The 18,729-nt window shown below is 45.9% G+C and overlaps 1 protein-coding gene across 1 annotated transcript in view; it reads right to left on the bottom strand.

The window, feature by feature from the left end:
• Window positions 1-18,729, bottom strand: part of LOC146812814 (alpha-2-macroglobulin-like protein 1) — an 848,867-nt gene that overhangs the window by 637,143 nt on the left and 192,995 nt on the right. The window contains exons 8-10 of the mRNA XM_085615205.1: window positions 16,237-16,348; window positions 13,991-14,108; window positions 12,516-12,625 (exon numbers count right to left, since the gene is read on the bottom strand). Coding sequence (XP_085471331.1) covers window positions 12,516-12,625; window positions 13,991-14,108; window positions 16,237-16,348 — 340 coding nt within the window. The remainder of the gene's footprint in view (window positions 1-12,515; window positions 12,626-13,990; window positions 14,109-16,236; window positions 16,349-18,729) is intronic.

Raw genomic sequence — 18,729 nt, 5'->3', positions numbered from 1 at the left:
AGGGGGAGGTTGAAAAACAGGTGGAAAAGAGGTTTAGGGAAGAGATTTAGAGAAAAAAAACAGGAGAAGCGAAAGCACATCAGAGAAACGACAATAAAGAAGGTACGGGCAGGAAAAAATGGAGTTAGGGAAATGAAGGTGGGGTTTAGGAGGGGCAACAGTCAGTGGAAACAGAGGAGTGCGCTTGGTAGGGAAGAACAAGGGAATGCAGACGGTATGGTTTTGACAAAAGGTATGGGACGAAAACATATATATGAAGAGAAAAATCAATAGGAAAAAAATCAATAGGAAAAAAAACATATTGAGGACTACCACTTGCTTGACCTCATTCAGCAAGGTTTCAGGGCTGGCTGAAGTATGAGAACAGCCATCCTTAATGTCACCGATGAGAATTTTATGATGCAGGACAATGTGGGATCATGCCTACTCCTTCTCCTTGACCTTCGATGCAGTAACTTACCATATTCTTCTAAACACCCTGAGATGACATATGGGGATTGGGTGCACAGTTCTGAACTGGTTCTCTTCACACCTCAACACCCGCTCACAACTAATCAAACTAAAAGACTCCCTTTCAAACCCAAACCCTCTCAACCAAGAAGTTCCCAAGAGCTCCATTCTGTCCACAAATCTCTTCAGTCTCTACATGGGACCTCTTACCTCAACCCTTCATCATGCCAATATTGCATCTCATCTATATGCAGATGGCACTCAACTCTACTTAAAAGTCTCTCTCAACAATGTCCTTCGTTTGAATCAAACCTTAAAAGCGTTCAGTCTTGGCTGTCTCAAAACCATGCAAAGCTCAAACCAGTGGAGACAGAATTACTCCTAATCTCACCCCAATGCAGCTCTTCTTGAAAGACTCGATCAGCTGCCTTGGTGCCCTTTAACTGCACTACCAAAATTGTTGACTGAACCAAATTGCTTGGAATCACGCTGGGCAAGATCCTTAACATGATCAACCATATTACCGCCACTGCCAGAAAAACCTTACACAACCTTAAGCTCCTCAAAAAGGTTGAACCTTTCATCCCGATAATGACCCCAAAAATGTGGCACAAACTCTTGGCATATCTAGACATGACAATGGAAACCCAACTCTCACTGGCACTCAGAGAACCTAGCGGGCTCCTCTAACAAAGTAAGTTATTAGTTCAGGGGTGGAAGCCCCACTCATGCAACAACAATAGTCCTTGTTAAGGTGAACCACAAAAGGCACTAAAATAACCTATGTTTAACCCACTGGTAGCTTGGAACAAAAGCAGTTAGGCTTAGCTTAGAAGCAATATGAAAAGTATTTCTGCAGCAGACAAACAGTAATAAAGTGAAAACACAACACAAGGAAAATCTCAAACCCCTTTGGAAAAATAGAGTAAAATGCAATAAATAAAATGATGTCCAAAAAAATCAATAAATAGAACAAGAAATATTCCATTTTAAAGTTTCAAACTAAAATAGCACTTAAAAGCACAAAGTACCACTCAAGGTCACCTGGTCGCACTAGAGAGGGGGAAAGTCAGTTGAGGCCAACCGCAATGGAGTGTGGGTCGGACACAGGGATAAGGTTAGTTCCGCTGAAAAGTTACCTTCCAAGTTTCGTGCAAAGAGTTCCATTCCCACTGGAGAAGCCAGCGCAGAGCAGGCTTAGCATCATGGATGGTGATTGCTGTAGCAAGATGAGCAGTTTGAGAGTCGCAGATGGTCATCGCTGTAGTGTGAAGAGCCAGTCAAGCATTCATGGACAGTTGTTGCTGTAGCTTCTGACTGGTGGTCATCGCGGCACTCGTTGCAGGAATGCGAAGTTCAGGTCATGTTGTCTGTCATCACAGACTATCCTCGCCGTGTACAGCAGGGTTCATCAGAACATTGCGGACGGCAGAGTTTTGGTGTGAACGGGCTTGTTCGCGGTCAAACGGAGCCCAAATTGTAGGATTTTCACCTTCTCTTTAGGGGGAGTACACCCTCTTGCCAAGAGTCCAGGACCTGGTGGACACCTCTTGGGGTTCCGGAACTCATTCCAGCAGAGGCTAGCAGCAAGACTCAGGTAGGTCCATTTGTTGTAGGTCAGCTGGGCAGTTTCAGGGAGGCCTCTGAAGCTTGTGGTGTCCCTGTACCTCACACAGGAGGTCAGCCAACGGACTCATGGAGTCACTCTGGGTAACCTTAGATGAAGGAAAGCAGGTCCAATCTTCATTCTCAAACAGCAAAGCAGTCCTTGAAGCAGCAGGGCAGGCCTTCTTCTATAAGCTCTACAGGTCCAGGAGTGTTCTGATTAGTAGCTCTGGAGAGGCAATGTTTATACCTGGTGCCAGTATCTGTGTGGGGGACTCTCTGTCCTACCCCCACATCTGGTTCTGGAAAGCTCTTTCCCTTCCCCTGTAAAGGCTCCAAACTGTCTGGTGGTGACAAAAGTTGTGGCAGGCCTGGTGTCCTGCCAAGATGACCTATCCTCTCCACACCTAAGCCCCCTCTGTGTTACTATCTGGAAGCAATGCTCAAACCCCAACAACAGAGCTCTTCGCCATTGTGTGACCCAGTAGACTGGCAGAAGACACAAATGGCTGAGACAAGAAAAGGCCAACTTTCTAAAAGTGGTATTTTCAGAATTGTGACCTAAATCTGACTTTACCATTGAAGAGGATTTTATATACAATTCATTTGAGTGGAAACATCACATCCCCATCTGCTCCCAGTACAAAGTTAGCATCTATTAAATGTAATAAGGCAACACAGTGTAAGTCAAAGGGAGAGAACGGTCCCAGAACAGTAAAACATTATTTAAGAAGTTGTTCATTGTCAGGAACATATAAAACTTAAACACACATGTCCTATTTTCTAAATACAATGCATTTGCTCCTGTGAGACTTTAGGGCCTACCTTAGGGGTGACTTATAAGTATTAAAAAGGAAGTTTAGGCCTGGCAAAAGATTTATTTTGCCAGATCAAAATGCCAGTTTTAAATTACACTACAGACAGCAGTGGCAGGTCTGAGACATGTTTTGCAGTGTTACTTTAATGGTTGGCACAATGAGGGCTGCAGGCTCTACGTACATGGAATACCATTTACTAGGGACTTATAAGTAAATTAAATGTGCCAATTAGGTGTAGCACAATTTTACCATGTTTGAAGGAGCGAGCACTTTAGTACTGGTTCTCAATGATAACAAGTACAGAGTCTTAAAGACAACAGAAACAAACTCAGAAAAACAGGGAGGGTTAAGGCGAAATATTTGGGGAAATACCACGCCAAGGATGTCAGGTCTAACAGCTCCTATGAAAGCCATAATCAGTGCAGGAGTCAGACTCGTCTCAGGAGTAAGACTCTTCAACCACATTACTGCCTCACTAACCATTGGCTCCTATCACAATTTGCCTGGGGACACAGCTCTTAGGGGGGGCTGTCCCGGGATCAGGTTCTTGGACTTAAGGGACTGAGTACAGTGGGTAGGAGTGAGCGGCTACAGACCTCTATGTTTTCCTGATGAGTTGTTTTGGTTGTGTAATTAGGGCCTTCACTTGAGGGGCTTCATGTGGGGTGCGGTGGGGGGTGGTAGGATTGTTGAGTTCACAAGGTAGTGAACAGTTCATTGATTCAAACAGGGGATCCACAGACCTTTTAGCCGAGGCACTGTGGTATAGATGACTTACACATACTCGACATCCACTGACAGAGTTATGGCACCTAACTAGTCTATAGACACCAGAAACCAGCCCATACTATCCTGGAACGTCAATGGCCTGGGGGACAAAGTTAAAATAGGCCTGGAAACCCAATACATTAAATAGTTGCAGTCTGATGTCATTCTTTCACAAGAAACACATCTTTTGGGGACTGTTGGAGCCGGCCTCGTGGCGTGGTCCTGTTCCCCCTCGCTCTGCTGCACGAGGTCCCATGCACCTCGAGGCTCCTCCATCTTGGACTACACGTCACCCCACGTGACCACCTCCGTGACCTTGCTCTACCCGGCCTCGGTCCCAGCGAGGCCCGACATCGAGGCGCCCACCCCTGGCCTGGGGGATACCACGAGAGCCCTTCCCACTCCCGGCGGAGGGCAGTATCGATGGGACCCCCAACCGTCCTTCCACACCTAGGTGCGACCGCCCCACAGCTCTCTGGGGCCTGGCGCCTCTCCTGCTGGGCGTCTGGCCGCGCCCTACCCGGCCTCTCCGCCCTCCTGGGCGCAAGGGTCCGGACATCAATGGGCTCAAGACCTATATCTGGGGCGACCCGACAACAAGAAGTCAGTTGTATCCTGGAGTCGAGAGCCCTGCTGATCGGATCGCGGCTGACCCTACGGAGAAAGACTCTTCCTGAAACTACCTGCTGAGCCCTGCTGACGACGTCGCGGCTCCACGTGCTTACAAGACCTTCACGAACTTTTGGGGCCCTGCTGACGCCGTCGCGGCCCGACCTTGTTGCAACAGACCATCAGAGCCCAGCTGACCTCGTCGCGGCTCGACCGAAGCGGACCTACCACCGGAGCCCTGCTGACTGTGTCGCGGCTCGACCCAAGCGGAACTACCACCCAAGCCCTGCTGACGCCGTCGCGGCTCTCCACGTCCGAGCCGCTCTGGGACCAGCATCCAAGGTCTGGCGCAGAGCCTCCCGTACCTGGTTGGTACTGAGACTGTCCCGCTACCCTATTCCTTCCAAAGACACTGAGACTCTTATTGGATCTCTCGATCCCGCTGTACATATTGAACGTGCTCCTTTTTTGTTATATATAAAGAACCAAGATAAGCAACCGATACGGAGTCCTGTGTGGTGGTGTTACTGGGTCTAGTACGATTATAGGAGAAGGACCTCTCCTAGGAGGCTTCTCAGCGGCGCTCGGCTATAACTTGGCGGTAGGAAGGTGCCCGGAGTAGTCCCTCCGACTCCCCGGTGGTCCTCCCTCCAACAGGGACACACTATAGGTTCCTGGGGAGGGCGACCTATACCACCCTAGCACATGCGGGACACAATCAGGATCCAGAGGGGTGGCTATATTGGCAAAAAAGAATCCTCCATTTCAGCTGATACAGCAATGGTTAGATCCATCCGGGAAATATGTGTGAGTAAGGGTCCTTTGAGGTAGAACAGGCACTACCCCTATTTGTGTCTATCTGCCCCCAGGTTTCAGGCCCCTACAATGGCAAAACGTTCTGAAATCCAGTAGGAGGCTAACTCCTCACTGCATACATTAGTGAGGGACTTTAACAATATTATGCCAGTAGAGCTGGACCAATCCGGGACCAGCGGTTCAACATCACCAGTCACCCCACTTTCACGGTTCGTGTCCGCTCTTGGACTCTCCAACCCCTGGCGGCGTGCATATCCCAGTGGGAATAGCTATTCTTATTTTTCGGGGGCCCATAGAGTATTCTCTCGATTAGACCATGTATTTGCCCCTGCTGGTGAAGTAGGCACCATACAACAGATGGAATATCTCGCCCGAGGACTCTAAGACCACTCCCGACTGTTAGGAAAATTGGGCGGGAGGGGCCGCATGGATGACGACCAAGGGAGACTCAATGCATGTGACCTGCAAGACCGTGGGGTGGTTGTTGGGGTAAGGGTAAACATAGAACAATATTTTCAGGAGAACTAAGGCTCCGTTCCCGCAAAGGTGACGTTGTGGGAGACTTATAAGGCAGTCATCCGAGGCTCTGTACAAAACCTAGTTGCCTAGAAAAACCAAAGCATGTATGGCTCTCTCGAGCAACTAGAGAGTAGGCTTTTGGCCCTAGAGGAGGCCCTGGGCCCAAACCCAGGCTCCCCCAAGCTCCATCAATATGAACTCCTGAGAGAGGAATACTGTGCCCGGGCACGTGAAGGAGCTAAGAAACAAATGCTCGCCACGCTCCATAGATTATATGAGACCGGGGATAAAGCCGAGAAGCATCTAGCATGGCAAAGTAGGAAGGAAGCGGAGGCCGGGTGGGTGCATCAGATCGTGGGGCCGAAAGGGGACAACTACAACACAGAATATGCCATTGATGAGGCCTTTGCTTGTTATTATGAAGATATCTATAGAGCATGGCCGCTCCAAGACATTGCGCATTTTATCCAATTCTTAGCATTGGTTGCTGTCCCAGTGCTGGACAGTGATGTGCGTGAAATGCTAGACATTGATGCTAGACACTGATATTACTTTGGAGCAAGTACAGGCCGCTACAGTGAAGTCCAAACACAATAAGACCCCCAAGGCCCAAAGGATCACCCGCAGAAGCTTTTAACTGCTATGGGCTCCTGCTAGGAACTCACATCCTAGGCATGCTCCAAGAGGCAGGAAAGCAGGACACTCTTCCGCTGGACCTCTGCCTGGTGATATTAGTGATGATCTATAAAGAAGGCAAACCCAGAGGTAAATGTGACTCACACCGTCCCACCTCCCTCTTAAATATCGAAGTGAAGATGCTGGCCACTATACTTTCCTCCAGGCTCCTGCATGTGATTAACCTCCTGATTCATAGAGACCAGTCTAGTTTTATGCCAGGGAGATCAACTCGGTATAACCTATGGAGAACACACAACTCAATGAATGAGGCCAGGACCCGGTCAGAGACTCATGTCTTTCTAGCATAAGAAATGGAGAAGGCATCTGGAGCAAACTCTGGTGCGCTTTGGATTCAATCCCAAGTGTCAGAAATGGGTAGGTCTCCTGTATCACAACCCAGAGGTGGCTGTCAGGGTCAATGGGACGCTGTCTTCAGACTTCCCCATTGGAAGGGGTACATGCCAGGGATGCCTCTTGTCCCCTCTCCTGTTTGCCCCTTCCATAGAATCTTTGGCCTTGCATGGTGTGAGCCCACCTGGAGATTTGCAGTTTGCCTTACAAAACTGGAGGTGGTCGAGGAGAAAATCTCACCTTATGCGGATGATATCCTCTTCTATCTCACAAAGTCATTCCAGTCCCTCCCATTGCTCCTCCAACTCTGTGAGGAGTATTGCAGTTACGAAAGCTATAAGATTAACTTAAGCAAGTCAGTGCTCCATCTCCCAAGAGGTGAGATGGACAGAATCCTACTCCCAGTTGACTACTGAGCTCAATGGCTGGTTTTCAATACCTGGGGATTTTTATAACATTTTGAAACAGGAACTCTGTTTTATGAGTAATCTGGGATGAGTTGACAGGGCCTGCCGAGGGGACTGGGAGCGGTAGAGGAGCCTCCCCATTACATTAATGGGTCGCCCAGCCTTATTTAAAATGATATCATTCCTGAAATTGTTATATGTGCTACAAAACTCGTTTTATAGGGTCACTGCGGAGGTATATGCCGGATTGGATGGCAACTTTTGCACTTTCCTCTGGGACAGGAAACACCCTAGAATAACCCTAAAAATGCTTCAGCAAAACCCCTACAACTGGGGATTGGCCCTCCCCGATTTAAAGGCCTATTACTGGGCAGCCCATCAAATTAAACTTAATGACTGGATCTTTGCGCCATGAGACTACTCTACGTTCAGGTTGAAATGAATACAATGGGGAGAAAAATTATGCCTCCAATACCTTTATGGAGACAAGGGAGCGCAAGGCCACCTCCCTGCCGCTCATGGGGGTCTGGCGCTCTGGGGCAGGGCAATGAAGTGTTTTCGTTGGCACCACAGAATTACTCAGGAAACACCTTTATGGGGGAAACCTTGGCTTCCTGAGCTACAGAAACTAAAGGGATTTGAGACCTGGGATCTAATCGGGACCTCCTAGGTAGGGGACCTGTTGAGTAATGTGGGTCATAAAATCATTCTCAGAGCCGCAGCATGAATACGAGTTACACGATAATCAATTCTGGAAGTATGTGCAGCTCCGGGATGCCTGTCGGGCCGAAGGACTGCCTGGAGATGATACCCCTCATTAGATGGTCAACTCCTCACCGGGGAGCTTGGTAGAGGTGCTGTCTCCCTGACATAAAACACAGGGGTGGCTGCCCCGCTAAGGGGGAGTAGCATCGCCCCACTCATCTGTGAGCAGGTCAAAAAGGGGAAAATAAAATGATAAAAACGCATTGTTATTTTTGTTTTATTTTTCCGTTGTAGCTCAGCTGGTTTGAGGTAGGGTGGGGATGGGCTGTCACAGAGGAGCAGGGGGAGGAGTGGTGAGCTCTCTCTTAAGCCGGTCAAACAGTTATGCGCACTTTGCATGCTCTCCACCAGGCTGTATTGTACAGTCTGGGTGGAGAACATGCACAGACTCCCAGTCCCTATCTGAGCACCGAACCACAGTGCTCAATACCAAAATCACAACACTTGAACTCAAATTCATTATCCTCTGGATACCCAATGACATCGATCTTCCTAGATCCAAACTCTTATTTTGTAATCTAGGAATGGATGTTGCAAAAATGGGGTATGGCTTAGCATTGGGGTGCCAGGGAATGCCCAAACCCTGCAGGAATGCAAAAGAGGCATGGGCATGCATATGGTGGTTGAAAAGGTTCCCTGTGTCAGTAGGGGCTGCCACTGCAAGTTTCGAAAGATTTGTGGTGCTTGGCTTACCTGCTATTTCTTAGATCTTCTGGACAATGATGGGGAGAGATGATGAGCAACGTGACTGGTCATGGGTGTGCCTAGTCTTGAGTAGAGATGTGGTAATTACACATGTATTTGTGATGGTGAATTGGCTGATGGTGATCTGGGCATGGTAGAGTGGGGGGCTGCATTTACTGTAGAAATTAATTCAACGTTTACTATGTAAATTTGATGTAGAAAACATGATGTATACTCTGGTTACGTCCAGAATTGCTTGATTAGAACAGGAACTCTCTAAAACAAGCATTGGCATAGCCAATAGGTCTCACTTTTGGGACCTTATAAGTATTTAGTTATGCAGCTCCATATCCTTCGTGCAACAACATCAACAGTTGCAGGGCTAAACACTTATAAGGTCCCAAGCTGCATAACTAAATACTTATAAGGTCCCAAAAGCGAGACCTATTGGCTATGCCAATGCTTGTTTTAATTGCCGAAGATGCGATGAAACTGGCTCCGATGTCATTGCCAGTGATAATCTTTATGGCCTTTCTAAGCTGCCACGTGCACCAGCGGTGACTGCTGCTGTCACACCTCGCTTGGATTAGGGCAGTGACCTTTACTTGGAATCATCCCACCATCTGCAGTGCAGCGCTGCTGCTGCCATTAGATATCTGGAAGTTGGACCAGTTTCTCGTCAACTGCATGATCTAACTTTGCTGCCTGTGAAGCAGCGCTTTGAATTCAAGGTAATGAACGCAGCTCATCGATGCTGCTGCAAAAGGTCTACGCGGAGGCTGCCGGCTTGCCTCCCAGCTCTGGGGTCAGTTTACAAAAATATTCTGAAGTGTTCGTGTAAAATCGGACACTAAAAACCTGCAACACTGTTCACTGGGATGAACAAAAGGCACTTTAACAGTCAGAGCTTGAGATGTCACATCTCGGGTGCGCTCCGTAGAATATGCCCTGAAGGGCATTTAAAGTCAAACTCGAACCGCTGATCTTGTACGAGGCTGAAACCTCTGATGCTGATGACTGACAGGCTGCAAGCAAACTGCAAAATGGTTATGAAATCTTCTCTAAACCAAGAGTTGATGCTAGGTGCAGAGCCCTCCATGCGATGCTAGAATCATTTTAATGCCGGGGTTCAAGATAGAGGTGCTGATGCAAGAAGCAGCAACCAGCAGTACAGTGTGACTGAGAAATTGTTTGGTTTTAGGAAGAAAGCGCTAGGACTGCCAGCGCTGTGTTATTTAGGGAAAATGGCATCTGTTCCTGGGTTCAAAAGGTTTGGTTATAGCTTTTGCTTCAGCGGCACGGTCCACTTAGCACCAAGAAACACTCGCAATGCATGCACGTATTCTCAACAAAGGAGAAAATGCATTAGTTGCCCTTCGTAACAACGGGGGGAACCGCCAAAGGCTGTGAAGAACTGTAAATGAAAGGTAGGACTCATCACACAGTTAAACTTGGTAAAAAACACTGTTGCAGACCAGCGAAGATTGAGAAGTCAGTTGTAAATGCCGCAAACGGGTGAAATCTGCAACAGGTACTTGGACGAATGAGCTGTGTAGTACAACCTGTGCAAACACAAACAGGCCCACAACAATTACAGATTATACAAGCATAGGTGTCGCGTTTGGGCTGTCACTGCAGATTTATTGGTTTTGCCAATGCTTTTTTAATCAATTCTAGCCAGAATTGGCAAAAGGAACAAAAATGCTTTTTGTTGATGACGTGTGCTAAAGGCAAAAGAAAAAGTGGTTACCTGAATGGGAGCACTGGAAGAATACAAGTCCCTTAATCGAAATGATGGTAAGGAAGCGGTGCTCAGGGAAAGGACAAACTCAAAAGATGAAGACAGAGTAGAATTAGAGACATGCAAATGAGGGACAAGGAAGCCAGACGATAGGCTGGTCCAAAGCCCACTGTAACCATAGGATCGCCCACGATAGGTCAGACAACGAACAGCTAAATGCAATCTGTAGGTGAGACCTGAAAATGCACATGAAAACATCAAACAACCAGAAAGGGCAATAGGTCCGCCTTATTATTAGGAAAAATGATACGCACTGATAGGCGAGTTGGGAGTCTATTTGTATGGGGGATGCGGCTGGGTGAGTGACTATGGGACCATGCCATAGAAGGAAAAAAATGGGATAATTGTAAACAGTGCACCTCAAAGGAACAAGACGGCAAAAGTGAAAGCAGGGGTGCGCGCGCGACGGCAAACACGCGAGTGGTGCACGCGCAGCAGCGGAAAAAGTGAAAGCTCCAGAAGGCGCCTCGGGCGCTGAAAGCTGCCGGCTGCGCGCGTGCACGCTCGCGTGAAAGCAAGCGCTAGGCCGTGTGGCAGCACTTTTACAAGCCCTAACTAAATGTCCCGAAGAGCAGCGCATGCGCTGGCTCAGGCGAGACCTAAAAACTAAACATAAATTACATTTTTGCTACAGCTACAGCATTGAAACGTTTTAATCCGGAAACGATGTGCTTTGTACTTTGTTGGCATTTTATGTTGTGGGCTCTGTAAACCACATGCTCTCTCTTTGAAATGTATAAAAGGGCTGGAATTGATGACTTCCCTGTATGTACGTTCTATGAAAAGTGTCCCAATACATCACTTGCAAGTAAGAATGTGCAACAGAAACAAGACATTCTACTTGTTGAACTGTATTCTGTTATACTTTGTAATATTGTATTACATTAATTCTGCATTTTAAACAAAGAAATGTGCATGTTCTGCCTTTTTTCCGAAACTATGGTATTTTGTGTGACGTGTAACTGAAAGTCATTGACTTCATATAGTACTAGAGGGTTGAACAGAGCAGAACTTTAATGTCACTATTTCATCACACTAAGTGAGATCTACTGTTGTTCTAACATACACGAGATCCTGATTATTTGAAGTATTGAAACAATCTTATTGACAAGATAACTCTGCATTGAAAAAAAACAAAGGTATATTTTTTAATGGTACCTTTTCAATCTTGTCCATTGTATCAATTTCCGGGACCAGAATAAATAATTTCCCCTAACGCTTCAGTTGTCCTCCCAGACCATTGGATTGAATCTGTCAAAAAGGGCCCAAAACAATGCAAGCCAACTGGGTGCTTGCAATTCTAATTCTTAATTAAAAAACCATCTTAGAATCCTGAACTTCTGCTGAACTGGGCAGAGACTTCCATTGGCATTTAAAATTCAAGAAAGCTTTTAATGTGCCAAGTGTTCCAAGGAAACTCCTACTGGAAAAGTTGGGCCTTGGTTTCTGCACCTCAACCATATAGATCCTGCATTTTAAAAACCCAGTGAACACAAATATGTTCAACCCCAGCCTGCCCCTATCAGAGGCATCAGCAGCAGATCGAGGCTCCTGAGTGGGGCCAATTGAAGATATGTAGGAAGGACCATTGCCAGGTTACAACCACATGCATCCCATAAGCAATAGAGCCCTTGGGTCTGAGCTATCTAGACCTTTCACACTTACTCCCTCATTGCAAGTGGATATAGTGGCCTGGCACAACATGTGGCTGCAGGGGTCACAAATTATAATTACCCGGTGATAACCAGGTGTGATAAAGTCCAACCTCCGCGAGTCAGATTTTGGCAGGTAAAGCGTGCTGGAATTTTCCATCAGAAAAATGCTCTGTAATTACAGCGGATTGTGGATTTTTGTTGCATTAAACACAGGGCCGTTTTAACAGCATTATTGGCCCCCAGGCAAATCAGTGCACTGGGCCATGCCTACACAAGCACTCACGGGAATAAACATGTTTAACGGAAAATTAGAGTTATATCCTGGTCAGCGTGGAGCCCCTATGCTCGTGGGGCTCCCGGGCAACTGCCCAGCATGCCCATGAGTTAAGAAGGCATTGAATAAACACCAAAATCCATATGTTATTCCTTTTAATAGGTACTGCTTCTCTCACCTAATAAATAGGGTCCCAGGTGCATTAAATATCACACCAATCTCCAGGCCACTCATAATGAAGGTAAAGACAGGCTTAGACTGAAAGGAGAGAGAGGTGCTGGGTAAGCTGCAGCTTCCCACTGGGCTTAGACTCACCATGCCGAGATAAGGCTGTCCGGTGCGATAGTAGGGGATCACGTTCTGGAATGTCACTTTCGAAGCTGCATATGATATATCATATATTTGGGTTCCTGATAGCATGACCCCTAAAAAGAAACAACAGCATAATGTGAAGATCACGTAATGGCAAGTATTTACATTCATCTTCCCCACCTGTAGGAACCTTTGGAGATGGAACATGGACCTGTTGCAAAACCCTTGTGTGGATGGTGGAGGACAGAGGTCGGTGCAGCGGTAACACCTGATTGCCAATCCAAATATGGAGCTGGCTGGAGCCCTTGAGTGAGAAAACTGACAAAAGTACCTAAGGGACACCCACTGGACAGTGTTCGTATACCATTGGTTGATGTCCTGAAGGGAGCAGACAGGTATCGGTGCAAGAGTGACATTCAGTGGCCAGTGAGATAATGGCCTTGGTCGAATCCTAGAGGTATCGGACCAACTCTGGCACAACCTCGATACCTAAAAATATATTTACTAACCTTTTGGAGGGTGATCAAACAGCACAACACAATTTTGTGATGCACTTGCAGTCTTTTTTAATGACTAGTATCGCGGCTAAGTAGTGAGATGGGCCACACATGCCCACAAAAACTCACACTTACCCATCCACCTGCATACTTGCTCATACACATGTACGCACCCATTGACAACACGCACTCGCAAATATAAATAAATTCACACATGCCCGCATGCATGCAAGCACCCACACATTAAAAAAGGTACTTACCGGGCCACTGTGGTGATGGCAGGTCCAGCGGGAGGGGATGCAGAATGCACCAGAAGGTGAGGGACACTTCAGGGAGGAAAACACGAATGACTCCTATTGGCTGACCTTGCTATAGGTCAAGCAATGAGAGGAGGACCTTCACTCGCTGGTGAGAGTGTGACAAGGCATTACTGATTGATAGTCAGCCCTGGGCACTTCTAGGCTTAAAGTTGAAGAACCCAGGTCTGAGTCTATTGGTGACACACCCTCCTTGTCATGAGGTGGAGAAACTCACAGGGATTTGCCGGGCTGACGAAGTCATACCCTTAGGGCTGTGAAAACTTCAGCCGGCAAATTTGGCTTAGGCTGCCAGATGCCTGCGCATTTAGCACATGTACAGCGACTGGCTGCCTGACCCTAACAAGAGATGTTTCTGGCAGGCCAAGCTTTGCTCAGCCTGGCAGATACTTTTCATGCTTTGCAAAAGGGTGGTGTGGCTGGGCCCATCCACTATTTAGAAGGAGCCACTCCTGATGCTTTGCTGTGTGTTGGATCACCCGAGTGCTAGCGCAAACATTTTGTCAATAAACCCCTAGTATCTATAGGTGGTGATAGTGCTGTTGACTAACAGGGAGTCTGGGATTGAAAAGGTCAGAGCACAAAAGTTAGCCAAACATCTGTTCTCATAAACAGGTGTCGGCTATGGGAATTTCTGTGATCCTCAAATTTGTTTGCCACATACCTGTGCCATCCTCTAGCAGGTCTGCCGTTGCTTCTATCTGGTTGCTGAAGTACCCAGGGGAGGTAACGTTGAAGTCGTTAGTGTCAACCTGTTGTGTAAAGCAGCCATTCTCATCCGTCTGCAGATAAAAACACATTATATGCATGGGGCTCCAGGACAGTCAACTTTGTCCTTAATAAGGCATATTTGGATATATGATCCACAATCTACCCTTTTCAAATTAGAAAAGACATTGGGCCCTATTTGGAATTTGGCGGGTGGGCTCTTCCGTCAAAAACGTGGCAAATGTCCCAGCCACTATAATACAAGTGCATTATAGCATTTGGAGCTTGTAATACAGTGGCCAGGATAGCCATAATGTTTTGACGGAGTACCCTGTCCCCAAATTTTATACAAGGCCGAAAGTCACTACCACCCACCACCATGCTTTTCTGTGTTACCCAGATGCGGCGTGGCTTGCATGTATTCTCCATTTTATATTAAGCAGACATCTCTTTCTCGTGGTGCCCTTTAACAGACTTTTCTATTTTTCAACCTTTCTGCAATTGCGTGAATGTGTATTTGCAATAGACACTAATAACCTGCAGTCTGCACAGTTTGTTCCACGGTCGAACATGATGAACACAATGCCACTGTTTTATTTATTTCTGTGTTCGTTAGGAGACACTTCATTTCAGCTAAACAAAACCAAATGAGCTGCGATGAGCCTCTGACACAGTTGATAAGAACAGAGTTTTATTAAATAAACAGTCTCAGTTCCAAGGCTCTTTGAGAAGAGCATTTCCATGCTGGGAATTATCACAGAACCGCTGCAGCACTACTGACTCTGACCTCCATCCTGCTAAGGAAGATAACCTGTGCACTGCAACCAACTCTCTGCTCTCTCTTTAGTATAGTGTAGGGACAGATAGGTGTAGGCAAACATTAGCAACAATTAACTTGATTGAATTGTTAATCCTGTTTACCATTCTAACAATGCTGATTAAAGTAATATGTCTCATCTTTCTAATAATTCTAGCTCATGCTTTTTATGCAAGAACATGATAATTTCAACAAATATTTAAAAATGCGTTGTCGTATCCTTTGTTTTGTTTACCTTGGATGTGCAAGAGTGACAAACCAAAGGGTTAGATCTGTTTCCTTGAGATTCCTTGAGAATCAGAGTGTCATGTTTGAGTTTGCCATTAACATCTGTTACCCTGTTTGGTTTAGGGGTTGGATGTAGTACTATGAGCTAGCTGAAACCCGCCAACACTCTTGGATATTATTTGTAGACTCAGTTTATATACTATGAAGTTCAGGATGGCCTAGGGCACAGTCCTGCTATATTTGTAGGAACCACATATCACAGAATGCTTCATTCTCAGGCACTCAATTCTATCACCAACATTTTTCATGGCCATGTGTTTCTGCATTACCCATAACTCTTCTAGCTAGGCCTTTTGCACTCCAAATTATGTTTGACATCACTTTCAATGTACTATAGTCACAAATACATCAAATGTATGCATTACCCACGATTTCCTAGCATTCACAAATTCACTTTTCCCAGAATTACCCAAAATTCCTCACATAAAATGGCATATGATATAAGGATAACCTGTTTATTAGCCCTGATCACCAAACAATCACATTTAAGGGTATTACCCCCATTACCCACAATACCACTCACTGGAAACCAAGGTTTCAGATGTAAGTACCCCTTCTGTATTTTCGACTATGTCTCACACTGGATCAATCAAATGGGATCGTGCAAGGGTTTTGCAGAATTTCTCATTTCATAATGAATTATTGTTTCAAATGGTTTCCTCGAAAAGAGGGTGCATTTTCGAAATAACCATCAGACATGTAGCGAACACACTTAAAATGTAGAGGTTTCCCAAACAGAATTTAAAACATATGTCTAAGCTTATAACACTCCTAGAGGAACAATTCTGTATACCTGCCCATTTTCCATGTCGGGTAGTTTACAACAATTAGAGATTTACCCATGAAATTCTGGCAAAGCAGAAATTGGAGACTTCCAAAAAGGGTCTTGCCTGCCAGGATTTCTGTCTAAGAAGCTCTCCTGTTTTATTCAAAATTTCTACAGGAGAATCAATTTTTCATGTCACCTGCAACCCATCTGTCAGAACCCCTTGCATTCCTAGGAAGGACAACTTGCACCAGTCCATCTTCTGTTTCTTGTGCTTCACTCTTATTCCCCTCAGAAATCCCACTCCACAATTTTCCCATAGTGGGCTTACCAGGCCTGTGTAGACTTTGCGGTCACTCCCCTGGTCCTCTCCATAAAAAAAGTCACTTTTGCGTTCTAAAACAACTGTCATTAGACCGAACACCATCTTTCCATATGTGTATCTGTTCAAGAAGAAAAGAAAAAGGCTGTCAGTTAAGAAAGGCACACGGTAAGTGGTATATACCGCCATTACCAGAGGGAACACAACAAAAAGCTCCAGTGGAGGTCGTAAATAGCATTCATTTATGGTGCTGGGGTCCCCCAACTTACATTTACATGACCCTGGATCACTTGAAAGGCAATATTTTCTAAAGAAAAAAACATAAGTGCAGGCACTCACCAGATGGAGCAGTGACCTAGGTGTGGGGTTTGAGGCTGGGATAAGGGCAGAACTGGGGACAAGTTAGGTTTTTAACTTTTTCAGACTTTATATGCAAGATATTTGTATGCATTGCAAGAATTTCAGATGAGAAATGGACAAGAGAGAATAATTTAGCAATTTTACCAAGCAAAAGATATGGGTAACTTCATATGTTCCTGTGTTCAGACACACACAAAGTCAATATCTGGGGTCCTTGTGGCTGCCAACCTTAAGTAAAACATTCAGAAAGCAATTTGACAACCACATAATGTTGCTAGAATTTGAGAGAGCCACCAAATGTTTAACTTAAATTAATAAATGACAAGGTCCCATTGAATGCTTAATATCACATTTGTCCTTGTTGTCAATTTCTTTGGAGCAGAGATGTTTAAAAAAATGAATTTATAAGTTGACTGACAGATTATGCTCCTGCTCTTAATGACTCCGCCCACCTTCTGCTACCAACACTTAGGGGCATATTTATAAGCCCCCTGCCGCACAATTGCACCTCTGGAGCACCACATGTTTTTTTTTTTTTTTTTTTTTTTTAAAAACCTTTATTTGTGCATAGTAAAAGAACAAATACGGGCCTACAACCATCCGGCCGGCCACAATACGGTTAAGCACTGAGTCAAACATTACATCCCTTGTGCATTGATGATCAAGCTTAGCTACGATTCACGAGGTATACACTGGAGAGATCCTTGACACCAGGGGAAGGAGAAGTGAAGGTTAATTTTAAGGTTTTTAAAATAATTTTTCGAGAAAAAGTCAGTAAAGGATAGAACCAAGGAGATTCGAGTCCGCAAGATGGCTTCACCACACAGGAGAGCAGCAGCATCATTAAAGGAGCACCACATGTTTGATGCTCCAGAAGCGCAGTATGAAGACCCCGATCTACTAAGTCACGCAAAACCACCCTGCATGGCTTTGCATGGCCTCGTAGATATGGAATAAGGCAAACCAGCTCAAGTCGCTCCCTTGTCTTATTCTGAGTCAGAGGCGTTTCATGGGTGTTGCGGTGGGTGTTCGCATTCCCAGATTTACAACCTGGCATAAATCTGGGAATGCGTCAACACCTTACGCCTCCCCAGAGCAGGCATAAAGGGGAGAAATGTTTTCATTTCGCCTCTTTCTATGTGTGCTGCATTCTGTAGCACACATACTAAGAGGAAAATACCTCGCAGTATTGTTTTTGTGCAAGAAGGTGCTCATTCTTGCACAAAAACAATCCTGCCAACAAGACAGATCGCCTTTGCACCATGGTGCAAAGGGACCTGCTTTTGGCACTGTTGGAAACGGGTAGCGTTGTGCAGAGCGGGTGGGCCAAAATCTGGAGGAAATGTGCAAAGCATCCACGCAGTACACACAGGCGACACACAAGGCACACTACAAAAAGAGACACTACACCAGTTTAGGTAACAATAACTTTTGTATTGTCAAAACAAAGTATGTCTGGTAATCTCTACACGGCGCCAACTGGCGCTGGGTCAAAAGGTACAGGGGGGAATTATATACAGGGCAGGGCCAATCGGGCCCCTGCCGGAATCATTGCGACATAGAAGACAAGAAAAGTAAGTCCAGCAGCCTCAAACCTGCAAGAAAACCTTCATGGCATAACATTACGCAATAGTCCGGGGCAACTGTAAGAAAAACATCATGACCTGACCATATCCCTTAACAACCTGAAGGTCCCCTGAGGCAGGAATCAAAGTAGGCAGTTCATTCACATCAAAACCTGGCATCTAAACATAGCGCTGCACATATCAAATCAATAGCGCTCAGAACATGGCATATAAACATAGCGCTGCACATAGCAATGCATTAGCGCTTCAAAACATAGCCTATAACATAGCGCTGCACATAGCAAGGCAGCAGCGCTTTAAATAGAGCATTTTAATACAGCGCCGCACATAGCCAATCACTAGCATTGGGGAGACATCGTGGCATCCCAACAATATGCATCTCACTAGGCATAAGAGCATTAGGGGAGAAACCTTATCACGAACCACAGGCCCCTTATGCGGACGGACATTTGTATAAGTCACATTGGCCTAAATCAGACCAGGCAGAAGCCACACTGGCAGTGGCCACAGCCACATAAGCAGGAGTCACCTTATAACAGTCCCAACGTGGTGGGCG

This window comes from Triturus cristatus, chromosome 7 (genome assembly GCF_964204655.1).
Source record: "Triturus cristatus chromosome 7, aTriCri1.1, whole genome shotgun sequence".
NCBI classification, from domain to species: domain Eukaryota; kingdom Metazoa; phylum Chordata; class Amphibia; order Caudata; family Salamandridae; genus Triturus; species Triturus cristatus.
The sequence above is the reverse complement of the archived record's forward strand: the minus strand, read 5'-3'. Positions and strand labels throughout refer to the sequence as shown.